At 36.7% G+C, this 14571-nt stretch overlaps 1 protein-coding gene and 1 long non-coding RNA gene across 7 annotated transcripts in view; one reads left to right on the top strand and one right to left on the bottom strand.

The window, feature by feature from the left end:
* Cfap97 (cilia and flagella associated protein 97) overlaps positions 1–14571 on the bottom strand; it is a 43308-nt gene that overhangs the window by 7827 nt on the left and 20910 nt on the right. For all 6 annotated transcript variants that reach the window (XM_005373472.2, XM_005373474.1, XM_005373478.1 and 3 more), the window contains exon 3: positions 6449–6717. In XM_005373472.2, the coding sequence (XP_005373529.1) occupies positions 6449–6717 (269 nt within the window). The remainder of the gene's footprint in view (positions 1–6448; positions 6718–14571) is intronic.
* On the top strand, positions 8060–12467 carry LOC106148255. The gene is made up of 2 exons (XR_001233533.1): positions 8060–8547; positions 12358–12467. It is a non-coding gene; the product is annotated as an uncharacterized LOC106148255 (long non-coding RNA).

Raw genomic sequence — 14571 nt, 5'->3', positions numbered from 1 at the left:
ACCATATTTAGTCTATTTATCAGTACAAAAGACTTGAAGATAGTGGAACAAAAAAGGAAACTTTAGCACTAAGTGTATTTGGAAAAAGATACAATAGAGTTTCTTTTTTTTTTTTTTTTTGGTTTTTCTCTGGTACTGGGAACCGAACTCACGACCTTGCGCTTGCCAGGCAGGCGCTTTTGCCGCTGAGCTAAATCCCCAGCCCCACAAAAGAGTATTTTGACTGTGATATTATACAATGTTGCCAAGAGGATGAAATTAAGAATTGCTATAAATCTGTAAGATGACAGATATGTTAATTAGTTCACAATGTATGTATATCTGTCTTGAAACATGTTATACACCTTAAATATATGATCTCATTTGTTAATTATACTCCATAAAGCTGCAAAAGAGTAAAACTATGTTCAATACTTTAATAGAATATCATAATTGAAATTCAACCAAAAAGCTGGACAATTTGTTTTTGGGGAAAATTGCAGCTTTTAAAATTATATATATTTAAGGTAAACCACTTGATATTTACCTTCTACATGTCTGATATACATACACCCTGATATGATCAACAAATGACACCAAGCTAGTCAACGTATCTGTCATCTCATAGTTAACCACTTTTTTTGTGCATATGACAAAAACACTTAAGATTTACCCTCTTAGCAATTTTCAAGAACACAAGGTACAAAGGAGTTTCAGTTATACAATATGTGTAAGTTCTAGAGCTCTAAAGACAAGTTGGTGATTATAGTGATCCCAGTACTCAGAAGGTTGAGATAGGAGGATCGCCTTATGTTCAAGGCCAGACTGAACTAATAGTGAGACCTTGTCTCATAAAACTAAAAAATAATAATAAATAAAACTGTTTAAGATACTTATCCAAATATTTTTTTAATATCTAGTGTTTTAGTTACTTTTCTCTCTTGGCTGAGACAAAATACTCAACACCCAAAGTTAAAGGAAGAAAGATTTATTAAGTTCACAGTTTAAGGAGGTTTCCTTCACACAGCTGGTTTCAAAGCAGGGTGGCATGGCAGAGGGGAAATAGTTCATTGCAGTGGAAGACAGCAAAAGCAACAAAAGCAAAAAAATGTGTTGGGGGGGAACAAGCCTGTTTTCCTCCCTTATAGTGTAAGCAGGCTACCTCTCTGGGGCAGGTGGAGCACTCACATCATCTCCCTGCCCTCCTCTTGCACAGGCTCAGGAGGATGTTTACAAAGTGAGGACCCTGGCCCCCTGCTGAGTCACTTAGTTAAACTTCTAAATTTCTCAAGTTGACACAATGAACAACATCACAGAGTGGTAAGGGCATGTCCTCTACACCCTCGAATGTAGCACTACTGAGTTACTTAGTTAAGCCTCTAGACTTCTGAAGTTGACACAGTGTATTAACCATTACATATAGGAAGTATTTTTTTGTAGAGAAAATTAACCTAGTCTGAATCCTGCTCATTTTTTGATGTAGAAAGATTTAAACAAATGAATGAACAAATAATGCCAATGATTTCTGCAACTATAAGAAGAGTTGTTTTAATGTTTTTAAAGCGATAAAGCAAAGACCTTGTATAAGGAGACCTTCTTAAAAAATAACTGTTCAAAGCTTGGGAAAAATCAAGACAAGAGCTCTTCATATTTTTCAAAGGCTGAAGTCATGCTGAGTTACTTAAGTTTTATAATGCTAGGTATGACTTGCTATAATCTTCATCTTTGACTATATAAAACTATATATAAAAGTTGTAGGTCAACAAAACAGGAGGGTTTTTGTTTTTATTTAATGTTTTTAAGATATAAATTCTCTTGTGTATGTATTAGTTTTATTTTTTAAATAATATTTTAATAGAGGAAAGTGTAAGTAGAACTCATGGATTTAAAACTAATGACTATTTTATATATATATGTAGTCTTAGTTAAAAAAAAAAAAGTAGTAAGTCAAGTCCATCTGAGCTCTAGGCTCTAATCCTGATACATTCCTCCAAGAATCTTACTTTATCCCTAACTTTGCTTCAATTATTCTCCACTGCCTCCTTTTTCTCATATCTGAAGAAAGTGACAGACATTTTAAAAAATAGAATAATCCTATTTTTAAGAGGGTAAAGTGACACAAACTATGTGGAAATAATCACAACTTTTAAGAGTGTAAAACAAACTCAGTGTCCTTATTAACCACCTCTCTTTCTGCTAAGATTATTCTTGTCTCATTTTAGAAAAGCACGATTTATATTATGTTCAAATGAGGATAAGGAGGGTTGGTTTAACAAGAATATTTCATAACTCTTGAGTTCAAAACAATCATCACTCTTTTGCAAAGAAATTACTAAAGTAACTGAGTGTACAGGGAGCAAGCATGCCCTCTAGTGGACAAACTTGCCTTTTCTTTATTATTTCCTTTATCCACTGCCCCCTACCCAAATGCTGGGGCCTTGTGCATGCTAATTGTGTGCTCTATATTCCCTTAATTTCTCTTTAGATGCAATGTCTAAATGTAATAATCTCCCTATGGAAACAAATATTGAGGACCTCAAACTTTACCAGAAGGACAGATTAGCAGTATGCTTTTGCTTCTGGAGCACACAACTCCATGTTATACAGTATCTTTCATTCCTTCCATAGAACTACTTCAATATCATGATTATTTCCATATAAGTAGCTTCTGAATTGCTGGCATGCTAATGTAAGAATTCTGGAACAGAAATGCTTTCATAATCATGCCTGCTGGCCACCTGGACTTGTCTCTGTCACTGAGATGGAGTATATGAAAGAATATGAATCATAAAATGTAGAGTACTGGACCCTGCCTGTGGACACTCCTCACAAGAAGTAACTACAAAAATATGTATGTGTGTACATACGTGTGTGCATTTTGAATATAAACAGCCTAGGAATAGATGTAAAAGTATGTGGCTCACACTGGAAAACTATTCAAGCCAATGTAGCTCTGTAACTTTGGTAGGTGGCTGGCTATAAATAAATAAAATTAAATAGTTTAAACAAAAATGGAACAAAAAATATAGTTTTTAAGAAAACTACAAAACCTTACTAAGATAGGTTATAAGAGTGCTCAAATGGAAAGAGCTTGTTTTGGACAAAAGGATATTATTTTAAAAGTATGGCATGTTTTCCTTTAACATAATTTCAGTTAAAATTTGCTTTTTTTAAAAAAATGGTATTGGGGATTGAACCAAGGACCTCACATAGACTACGCAAATGCTCTACCACTGAGCTATATCCCCAGCCCTTTTATTTTTAATTTTGAGGCAGGGTCTTCCTAAATTGTCTGGGCTAGCCTCAAATTTAGTATCTTCCTGCCTCAATCTCTTAAGCAGTTGGGATTACAGGTGTATGTCACTATGCCTGGCACAATGAACGTTTTCAAGAAGAAAAACTATGCATTCGGAGGAATAAATGCAAAAAAAAAAGCCATGAAAGGTTCTAAGATAGTACCAATTTAGTTTTATTTTGGTTTAAAGACTGAAGAGATAAACAATCTGGAAGATTTAGTGTTCTTCACAGTAACATAATAAATGTAGTTTTATAAGAAGTTGTTTGTTTTCCTACTTAGGTTTAAGTTACTTTTTTCACTTCTGTATTAGTTTTGTTTCCAGAGTTGCACAATCCAAAGATCACAGCCATGTGTGGCTACAAAGTAACTGAAATCTAATTTCAAACTCAGATATGTTTTAAGTACAAAATGCACAAGTGTCAAAGACTCTGCACCAAAGAAAAGTAAAATATTTCATCCCTAGCCATTTATGTTAATCATGATTACACACTGAAATGGTAGTATTTTGGATATATTCGATTAAATACATTTAAAAATTTACCATTTGACTTTAGGTGTTATTACTAGAAAATTTTAAATTATAGTGACTCACATCATGTTTCTACTGTCTATAGTATAACAAACAAGATCTTACTATCAAATGGAGAAAAATACTGTTCATCTGTAAACCAGGCATGGTGGAACACTCGTGTAATCCCAGCACTCTGGGAGGCTAAGGCAGGGGAATCACAGGTCCTAATGCAGCCCTGGCAACTTAGCAAGACTGTGTCTCAAAATTAAAAAAATAAAGAAAGAAAGGTTGCTGATGTAGTTCAGTGTTTGAAAGCTCTGGGTTCAATCTCCTGTATCACCACCACCAAAACAAAAACAAAAACAAAAACAAAAAATTGTTCTCATAAATTACAAAACATGCAGAGTTGATGAGAACAAATGTTGATAATTTTCCAGTAAGCAGAAGCTGCTGACAGTTTTTACCCTATACCATATTCAGAAAAGCCACCAGATAGTAACACTTTTGCTTTTCAAAAGCAAGTCTACGCTTCTTAAAAAGCTAAATATCAGATTACTATCATATGACCCAACAATTTCATTCGTATGCATATACCCAAAGAAATTGAAAGCAGGGATGTGAATAGATACTTTGTGTTCATATTCATTGTAGCATTATTCACTATAGCCAAGTGGTAGAACAACCAGTGTCCATTAACAGATGTGGTATTTATCCACAAAGGAATGTTATTCAGCCATTAAAAGCAGTAAAGTTCCTTTTAATTGAACACGGTATGGATAAATCTTGAAAGTATTACGCTAAATCAAGTAAACCAGACAATAAAGGAAAAATATTGTAAGATCCTACTGATATTTAAAATAGCCAAATTCAAAGCTGGGTATGGGGGCTAATATCTGTAATTCCAGCACCGAGAGGGACTAAGACAAAAAGATCACACATTGGAGTCCTTCCTGCGCAACTCAGAGAGACTTTGTCCCAAAATAAAAAATTAAAGGGACTGAAGATGTAATTCAGTGCAAAGGCCTGTCTGGGTACAATCCCTAGTACCCACTCCCCAAAAAGCCAAATTCACAGAGATTAGAAGCACAGAGCTTTTGTAAGGAGCAATGAGAAAGTCCTAGAAATGATATTGGCGGCAGTTATAAACATTGTTTTTGGACTCAATGCTACTGAACTGTACATTTAAAAAGTTAAAATGGTAATTTTAAAAATATATTTTACAATTTAAAAAGTTCCAAAACCATGAACTGTACACTTCAAATGGGCATGATATTTTAATTATAGCTCAATAATATTGTTTTTAAAAAGTTACACAAGACAGATAACCTGCACTTGAATTTGGACCTCATACCTCCAGGCTCTTTGGCCTTTAGCAATTCCCTGTGTTCACTCAGTGTCTCATTTTTCCCATAAAGCCATATGTCATAAGGTTCCTAATTTTAATGAGAATTAAATGATTTCATATTTATTAGATAGGCATTAGGTAATTGCTATTAAATACAACAGGCTGCAGTTAAGTGAGAATGAATATAAAGTAAATTTAAATGTTTGTGACATACAGTAACTTCATATTTTTATAAAACATGAATCTTGAATATTGTTAACATGGTGTGCAGATGGCTATTATGTAGCTCATCTCCTTCCAACCTCATTTCAACTTGCTCTATAGCTATTTATTCTTTCACACATGCAGGGTAACATTTTAAGGGGTTAAAACTAGTTTTGAGGGCTGAGTGATGGTAATAAACATAAAAAGCAGTTCTTAAGTTAAATACACACATACTGTGATAACACAATAAGGATTAATTTTGGAAACAGTCTTAGTAATTTTAACAGCCTTCAAAAGTATTTTGGCTATGAATTTACGTGTTTGTTAATTTTAGTCTAAGATATTTAATTTAGGAGACTTCCCAGGTTTAGGATGTTGGCTCAACCACTTAATTACTAGCTCTGTGCCCTTGAGCAACTGGGTCTGTATTCGTTCATCCATGAGATGCGGATTAAAAACAGTACACAACTCAAACAACTGTTGGGACTCGATAAGCTATTTAGAAGATACTTAGAAAAATGCCTAGTGTTCAGTGAGAGCTCAGCAAGTATCAGCAATTAAGAACCACATTTTATGAAGAAAAGGATATGCTATCATAATAGTATTAAAACTGAAGACTTTTAAACAGTCCATATATTTAGAGTATCCAAGTATAATTATATTTATAAATGTTTCATGCATTCAAGTAGATTACTAAATGTGACCTTTTCAAGATGTGTTTATCCTTTAAAATAAATGATATGTAATGTAATTTGTTTTAGCTTTCCATGATACAATGAAGTGACAAAGATTTAGCTAGTGACAGTATTTCACAGAAGATACACTGCATCTGATTCTTGGATACCATTCCTATACTAATGTAGCAATTTAACAGAGCTAGTCAAATAAATAATAGGGCTTTCAGTATTTTCAAAGTCCTTCAATATAGTTTGCCAGATAAATGACACATATTGTATCTTCTAGACACACTGCTCATTATGCATTTCCTCAATATATCTCTAATGTCTGCTTTTATGTAATTCAGTTTGAAAATTCAGCTGTATTTACATTCCCTGTAAATTGTATTTATGAACCAGTACAAACGCATTTTCTTTGACAGACGATTACTTACCAAATTTTCTCTTTCAATTCTTTGTTGTTCCCTCTGTCTGTTGAGAGCACTGTGATATAACTTAGGGGGATGACCACTTGATCTTCTGGGAACTGCACTTTTGTTTCCTGGTTTTTCAGCCTGTCTTGACAGTTCTTTCAAAAGCCTCTGATTTTCCCGATCAATCTGTCTCACCTCTTCTCTTGTGAAAGAGTAGTTCTTCCTAGGTACTACTGAAGGCTGATCAAAGTGATGTTTTTGTGGCTCCTTTTTATCTAACTGTAGGAAAGCTATGGAACAACAACAAAAAGTGAAAACAGCTAAACAGAGTAACTCTTACGGTAACAAGTTTTAACCCTTAAAAATATAAACTATATTAATTCATGAAAAAGTATGTATGAAATAATGCTAATGACTCAAATTATAATGGTGTAGGAAAAAACAGACAAGCTTAGAGTTTTATGCTTACTGGGTTCTTTGGGCATAAAAGTTGCATGGAGAATAAAAAACCCCTTTGTAAATTGATATTTTTAAAGATTAAAAAAAATCCAACACTTGTATCAAAGGTCATAATTCAAAGGAATAACTAAATGTACCAAATTTCTTTGCCTTCTTTATTAACTTGCTAGATGAGAAATTCTGTGACATTCTTCCCGTTTCCTTCTTTTGAATTTGGGTAGGCAGACTTGTAACTGCAGGGTACAGCCAACATGATACGTGACTTTCATGGCTATGTAATAATAGGAGACGCAACCCCTCCCCAACTTGTTTGCTGGAAAACTGCTGCTTGGAGCCCTGAGCCACCATTCAGGCTTCATTACCATGAGGCTGCCACACTCGAAGATGCCAAGTCACACAAAGAGCCCACATACAGGCACTTTGATTCCAGTCTTTCAGTCATCCAAGATTGTTGCTTTACACAAGTTTTGTGGTGATCACAGAGCAATAGTAACTAAAACATTTGGTGCCAGAAAGTAGAGTGCTTCTGAAAACACCTACAACACACAGCACTAAGTCGAAGACCTAGCAGTAAACACTGCTGAAGGACCTGCAGAAAAAAGACTGTTGAAGCAGTCTGAGAGGATGAAGCGGCACACTGCTCAGCAACACTGTTGACAGGGATGACAAGGAAAATGGGAAAAATTCCTGCTGCACTGATTAAATCCACACACTGCCAACAGAACTGTTGAAAGTACCATGTTTTTAAAGGCAGGGTCTCGTTGTGTAGTTCAGGCTAGCTTTGAACTATGTAGCCCAGGCCGGCCTCGAACTCACAGCAATCCTCCTGCCTCAGCCTCCCAAGTGCTGGGATTATAGGTGTGTGCCACCATGCCCAGCCTGCAAATATCAACTTTATCAATAAGAAGATAGGGGGGCTGGAGATTCAGCTCAGCAACACAGAGCCTGACTGGCAAGGGCAAGGTCGTGAGTTCAATCCCCAGTACCAGAAAAAAAAACAAAACAAAAAAAGATGATAGGATAGTGAGATGAGGTTTAAAATAATGATCAGTTTTCAAGCAAAATTTGTAAGGAATACAAAAGAGCCAGGACTTATGAGGTTGAGAATTGAAACTATTATTCAATTCTCATCTCTCCCAGCAGAAGATTCTCAAAACACTCCATGAACTGTACCTGAAAAACCACACCTGAGGAATCTCAGCTAGACCTGACTTAGTCCTGGCTCTCAAGGTTGATGGCATCTTTGGAAAAGGGGGAATACAGTTTCGCATATGGGAGGAACATGAGTAAAAGTAAGGCCAGAAAGAGGACTGAAGAGAGATTAAGATGTCTATAAATTAACTGACATTGCTCCCATTACGAGGTAGGATCCATGTCCCTCCCCTTTAAACCTCAGAGCATTTATGAGCATTTCACCCCAGTGTGTAAGAAATAATGCTACATGACCTCAAAGGCTAGGTCATAAAGGGCAACTGTTTCCTGGAATACTTCTGCTTGGAACCTTGAGCTACTAGGGAAGACAGTCCAACTCCAAAGCTGCCATATGGAGGAAGCCAGGCCATACGTGAGGAGGCCAGGCCACACAGAGAGGCAAGCCATGTGTGGGCCTTCTGCTCAGTAGTCCTCATCTTCCACCTGTCCTAATCCCACACACCTGACATGTAAGTAAGTATTCAGGTGATTCAGTCCCAAGTCATTTGAGTCACCCAACTTCTGAATCTTTTAAGTGATGGTATCATTTGTTATACAGGAAGAGTAACTATTTTATCACTTTTTTAATAAACATTGTGACAAGGGCTGGTGTTATGGTTTAGATCTAGAATGTCTCCCACAAGCCTCATGTGTTCAGAGGTCACCAGAGGTGTGACATGGAGGCGTAGATCTCCCCTCCCAGCTCTTCCCTGACCACCATGATGTGAGCAGTTTTCCTGTCAGACCCTTTCACTATGCCCTTCCTGCCTTGGAGCCAGCTGACTACAGACTGAATCCTCTAAAAACCATGAGCTAAAATAAACCTCTCCTTTAAATTGTGGGTGTTGAATATTGTGTCTAGTCATTGGAAAGTGACTAAGCCAGCTTGGGATGTAGCTCAGTGGTAAAATGCTTGCCTAGAATGCGTAAGGCCCTGGATTTAACCCCTAGTGCCACAAAGGAGAAGGAAGAGGAGGAGGGGAAGAGCGGAAAGAGGAAAAAAAACATTTTGACAAATAAAAGGAATACTTGTGGGACAAGTACAGCCCACAAGTAGAGAGTTAATAGTTTTTTGTTGCTACCGGGAATCGAACTCATGACCTCACACTTGCAAGGCAGGCGCTGTGCTGCTGAGCTATATCCCTGGCCTGACAGTTACGAGTTTTTATGCTTTTTAATCTGATTATCAATCTTCCTTGGTGGTTAAGCCTTCATTAATTTTACTTCTAGCTCTGTTTGCTTTTATCATAATTTCAAAATCAATGATTGTTACATGTTTTTTGTGTATCTGGTCCATTTACTAACAAAACATCCTTGTTGTATCTCTTTTAGGACTCTTCATATCTTAAATTCTATTTTGTATACCAATAGGATGGATACTTCTATTTTCTCCTTTTAGATGGAGATACACCTAGTACTTCTTTAAGCCTTTACTTTCATTTTTGCTATACTATTTTAAATGTCTTTTTTAGGTTGGATTTTGGTTTTGCTCTGTTGAGGACCACATGGTTGACTCTCCTCAAAAGAGAGCAATTGTCTCCATTTTGGCTGAGCCTGACCCTATTTCCATGTAATGATTTGTACAGAGCTGGCTAGGATTTTTTCCCTGTTCCTTGAATTGGTTTTAAGCAATGCATATCAATCTGGCCATGTGCTGATGGTAGTCTTTAAAGAAGGCAGGCTTGTTTCCCTGGAACCCCCACCCACTGGTCCCTAGCGTGAACGTGGATGAAGAGCTAATGGATCCTTGGGATAAAAGGTTATGACTTCCTAGGGCTTGGAAGACTACACATCAGAGCTGAAGCACCATCCCAAAACATTAGATACTATCTCATTTGTGTTATGCACATTACTTTCTGCATACTCTTCTCTCTGCATTTGCAGAGGTGATTTCAGGCCTCCTACCTAACCCCTGCTCACAGCACTCACCTGTTTCCTGTCATTCTCAGAGTCACTCATCCTCAAGCCACTCCTTTCTTCATGAATGAATAACACTCAGGTTTGGTCTTGGGTCGAGGCCTTTGTTCCTGACAGCCACCATCGTGGCTGGACTTAGGACTCCCTTGGCTCCCCGTAACTGCAAATATACCTTAGTGTCTTTATTTTCGCCATGGGTTACACAGGAAGTGGTACACTGGAATTAACTCGTTAGAATTCCAGTAACTTTTTCATGGGATTACAAATGTAAACTTCCCAGGCCTTAAGGAGGACTGGGAAGGGCTCTCAATATTGCTCTTTCCCAATTCTTTTGGTATCTGAACACCTATGGTTAGCACAACAGAAGCCTTATCAAAAAGATGTAGTATTTTGTTTTTGATTTCTCTTTACTGTGGTAAATACAAGACGAAATTTACCTCTTAACTTTAAGTGCACAGTTCAGTGCCACTACATACCTTCACAACATTGTGCAACCTTCACCACCATCCGTCTCCGAAACGCTTCACCCTGGAAAGCTGAAACTCTCTACCTACTGAAAGGGGAGAATCCCCATCTCCTCTTTCCCCAAGCCCTGGAAATCAGAATTCTACTCTTTCAGTAACAGGAATTTCCTAAGTACCTTACATAAGTGGAATCATAGAGTATTTGTCTTTTTTTTTTTTTTTTTTTGAGACTAGCTTATTTCACTTAGAATAATTTCCTTGGGGTACATTAACACTGTAGCATATATCAGAATTTCCTTCATTTTTAAAGATAAATAATATTCCTGCTTTCATTTTTAATATACTAATAGTGTTTTCTGATGTGCTTAAACCATTCACTTATTTGGTTCCCTCTATTTTTGTGTGTGTGTGTGTGTGTGTGTGTGTGTGTGTGTGTGTGTTCTGTATTAGAAAAACTTTTTTTTGTTACTTTATTTTTCTTCTTGTTTTTTCCTGTTTTGGAAGATTTATTAAACTGAAAAAAATTTTCCCTAAATATTCCCTAAAGTTTTGAAGTACTTTAAATACTACAATCACAATTCACAGTTTCATTCTTCCAAACTTTCTTAAACTTTCTGGCCTCAAGATTCCTTTATACTTCTACAGGTTGAGGACCTCAAAGAATGATTATGTAGGTTACATATGTGTATCACTATTTACCATATTAGAAATTAAAAGTAAAACACTTCAAAGATTTTTATTCATTCGTCTACAATAAACCAAGTATATGTTCATATATAAATTCTATAAGAAACAAAAACATTGAGCCGGGATGTAGCTCAGTGACATAGGTCCTGCCTCTTAAGTGTGAGGCCTTGAGTTTGATTTCCAGTACCCACTCCCCAAAAAAGAAACAAACAAAAAACATTAATGAGTGGCAAAATTTAAGTTTTGCAAGATTTTTAAATGGCTGGCTAAGAGCAGCCCTCTGGACCTTCATAGCTTCTCCTGCACTGTTGTGCTGTCACTGTCAAGTCATTCTTGGCAGACTCTACTTGTATCAGGAGAATGTAAAATTCCTCGCAAGCCAAGATTAGTCTTTTCAATGAAGAAATGTGTCTTCGTGGATTCCCTCTAAAATCACTGAATTTGCTCTTGTAATAGTTTTAAATGTTACGCTCTTTATCTTGAGAGTAAGGCCTGTTGATTTTAGCTTTTCTTACGGGTTTGGAAATAGCTGCTAGCTGCTGGGTTAGAACTGCTAATAGCTGATTTCAGGACAGTCATCCTTTTTTTCCTCTGAGGACTGAACCCAAGGCTTTTGCACTGAGCTACATTCCCAGCCCTTTTTAAAATTTTTTAAAAATTTGAGCCAGATATGGTAGCACATGCCTATAATGTCAGCACTTGGCAGGCTGAGGCAGAAGGATCCTTGCAAGTTCAAGATCAGCCTGGGCTACAAAGTGAGCTCAAGGCCAACCTGAACTGCATAGTGAGACCCTGTCTCAAAAAAGACATACGTACATACATACATAATAAAATTTAAGACACAATGTCACTAAATTGCTCAATTACCCAGGTTGGGCTTGAACTTGCAATCCGCCTGCCTCAGCCTCCCACAGTGCAGAGGATTACTGGTATGTGCTGCACAATGCCCAGCAGCATCTCCTTTCTCATGGGGTCTAACAGGCTCTGTCTTCCCCTTGAAGTCATGTCACTTCATTCCCTCCCATGCTGGTATCACCTTAGTAAAAAATATAATCTGTTTCTCTGCTCATCATCGCTTCCTCAGTTCCATTTCTTTCTTTTGTACTTTTTTCTCTTCTCAAAAAATATCCTTTAGTGATTATCTCATACAGAGCCTGTGTAGTACATTTTGAGACCATGCATTTCTTAAATGTCTCTATTTTGCTCTTTCAGATTCTTCCCAAGTGACTTAATTTTATACAAAGTATGAAACAGACCTTCAAATGAATACTCTCCAAATATGTAAGATTCGTGCCATAACCTGATTTAAAACTTGTTTTCTACTTCTGTTTGGTTTTGATTTGACAGGGTCTACCTATATAGCCTAGGCTGGCCCTGAATTACCAATCCTTCCTCTCTCAGGCCCAGGGTACTGGGATTACAGGAATGTGCCACTAGGCTTGGCTCTACTACTCCAGATTTTAAGGCTCTTTTTGCACATTCAAGGATTTATATAGCTCAAAGTTAAAGATCTAACTCCAAGCTCACTCTTTCAACATTTACACAGCAAAGATAGATTTGGAGTGGGCATGGGAAGTTCCCCAAGTCACCCTCCTGAATGAGATAAAAGAGGTTGAATGTTTAGAAATGTTGCTAACAGTTCAAGGTCTACTTTATGTTTTGTTTTGTTTTTCTTCCTGATAGCGGGAATCGAACTCATGACCTTGTGCTTGCCAGGCAGGCGCTGTGCCGCTGAACTAAATCCCCAGCCCCTCAAGGTCTACTTTAAAATCATATATCTAATAATGCCAATAAACAATGATCTTCCTTTTTAACATTCCTCACAGAACCCCAGAACTCTGAATTTAGAAAACACCTTAGCAATGTACATCAATTATTTCATCCGCAAATGAAGAATTTGTTACTGGTTGTTTATAGTCATGTGGGTAACAACCAGAAGCCTAAAATTTTCTTATTATATTTCTGGAACTTTCTTCATCTTGCTATGTCAGTATCTAGTTCATCATTGTTTAACTATTCCATGGTCTCTATTGGCATATTTGATTTTATATTCTTTTATTAATCTTTGTTTTACATGCTTAATATTTTTTGTTTTGTTTTTTTTTGTCTTTATGAGACAGGGTTTCACTGTGCAGTTCAGTCTGGCCTTGAGCTCACTTTGTAGCCCAGGCTGGTCTCGAACTCACAAAGATCCTCCTGCCTCAGCCTCCCGAGTGCTGGGATTACAGGCGTGCGCTACCACGCCCGGCTTACATGCTTAATATTTTATAGTTCAAATTTATATTTAATGAACAACAAAAGTTCTTTTAAACCAATAAATGTTAACACTGTTAGCTAGATAGGGATCCCTCACTATCTGAATTCTTGCCTAATATCTACTGTAAAACTTCTGAAATTTTTACTCACTTAAAGTTCACTGCCAGAACCAATAAACTTTTTAGATGTATCTCTGTATGGAAAACAGTAAAAATGTTTAAACTCAGAGAATGCAGACTACACCTGCTTTCCTACCTCAGTTTTTCTCTGATAGGATCACAAACTGTCCTCAAAAATTTTTAAAAGTGTTATATAGTATCACTATCATCTTCCCAACATTAACTGGATTTATTTTCCAAGTAAGAGGATTATGAAAAAACACGAGCCAAGGGGGGCCTAGAGAAAACTGTGCATTAGAAGTTGAAAGTGATAAACATAAGCCTGGATGTGCAATCACCTCTATCATCATGGTTGTTACATGGGAGAAAAAGAGAAAAATTTCTTGAATCTGAAAAGAGCCAAGGTGTAAATGGAAAATGAATAATGATTTTTTTAAAATATAAACATATACCTTAATATAGTGGACTGATAGTAAGAATTGCTGTTTAAAATGTTTTATTATACAGAATCCTTATTAGATCATCAAATTATGGATTCCAATGACAGATGTACCAACTGGCAAAATGCCACCTTTGTTTCTGTGCTTTAAAAAGCCCTGAGCACCATGTACTGACAAGTGTCTTAGAACAGGGCTCTCTATTGTGCTGCAGTACGAACGAAGCTTGCTTATACATTTCAGCATAGCCTCTATGTTGATATTTTCCCACAGTATTTTGATTTAATTATAATTGGACAAACTGTTCAGGAACTTGGGGGTATGATTAATATTTTTCCCATTTAAGATTTAAAAATATACAGATTTCCTGTATCTAGCTAGATTTTAGAAATTAGCTAGATGGGAATAATAAGAAATACTTATGTTTACTTTAAATGGTACTTTAGCATCTTAATGTACAGAGGATGGTTTTAGGATTATTTCTAATAACCCAGTGCTGGTTAGAAATGTACCTGTTTGGGGGCTGGGGATTTAGCTCAGCGGCAAAAGCGCCTGCCTGGCAAGCGCAAGGTCGTGAGTTCGGTTCCCGGTACCGGAGAAAAACCAAAAAAAAA

The sequence above is a fragment of the Chinchilla lanigera genome, unplaced genomic scaffold (genome assembly GCF_000276665.1).
Source record: "Chinchilla lanigera isolate Chin_1 unplaced genomic scaffold, ChiLan1.0 scaffold00002, whole genome shotgun sequence".
In the NCBI taxonomy this organism is placed as follows: Eukaryota; Metazoa; Chordata; class Mammalia; order Rodentia; family Chinchillidae; genus Chinchilla; species Chinchilla lanigera.
Note: the sequence above shows the minus strand (reverse complement) of the source record. Positions and strands in the feature narration are given on the sequence as shown.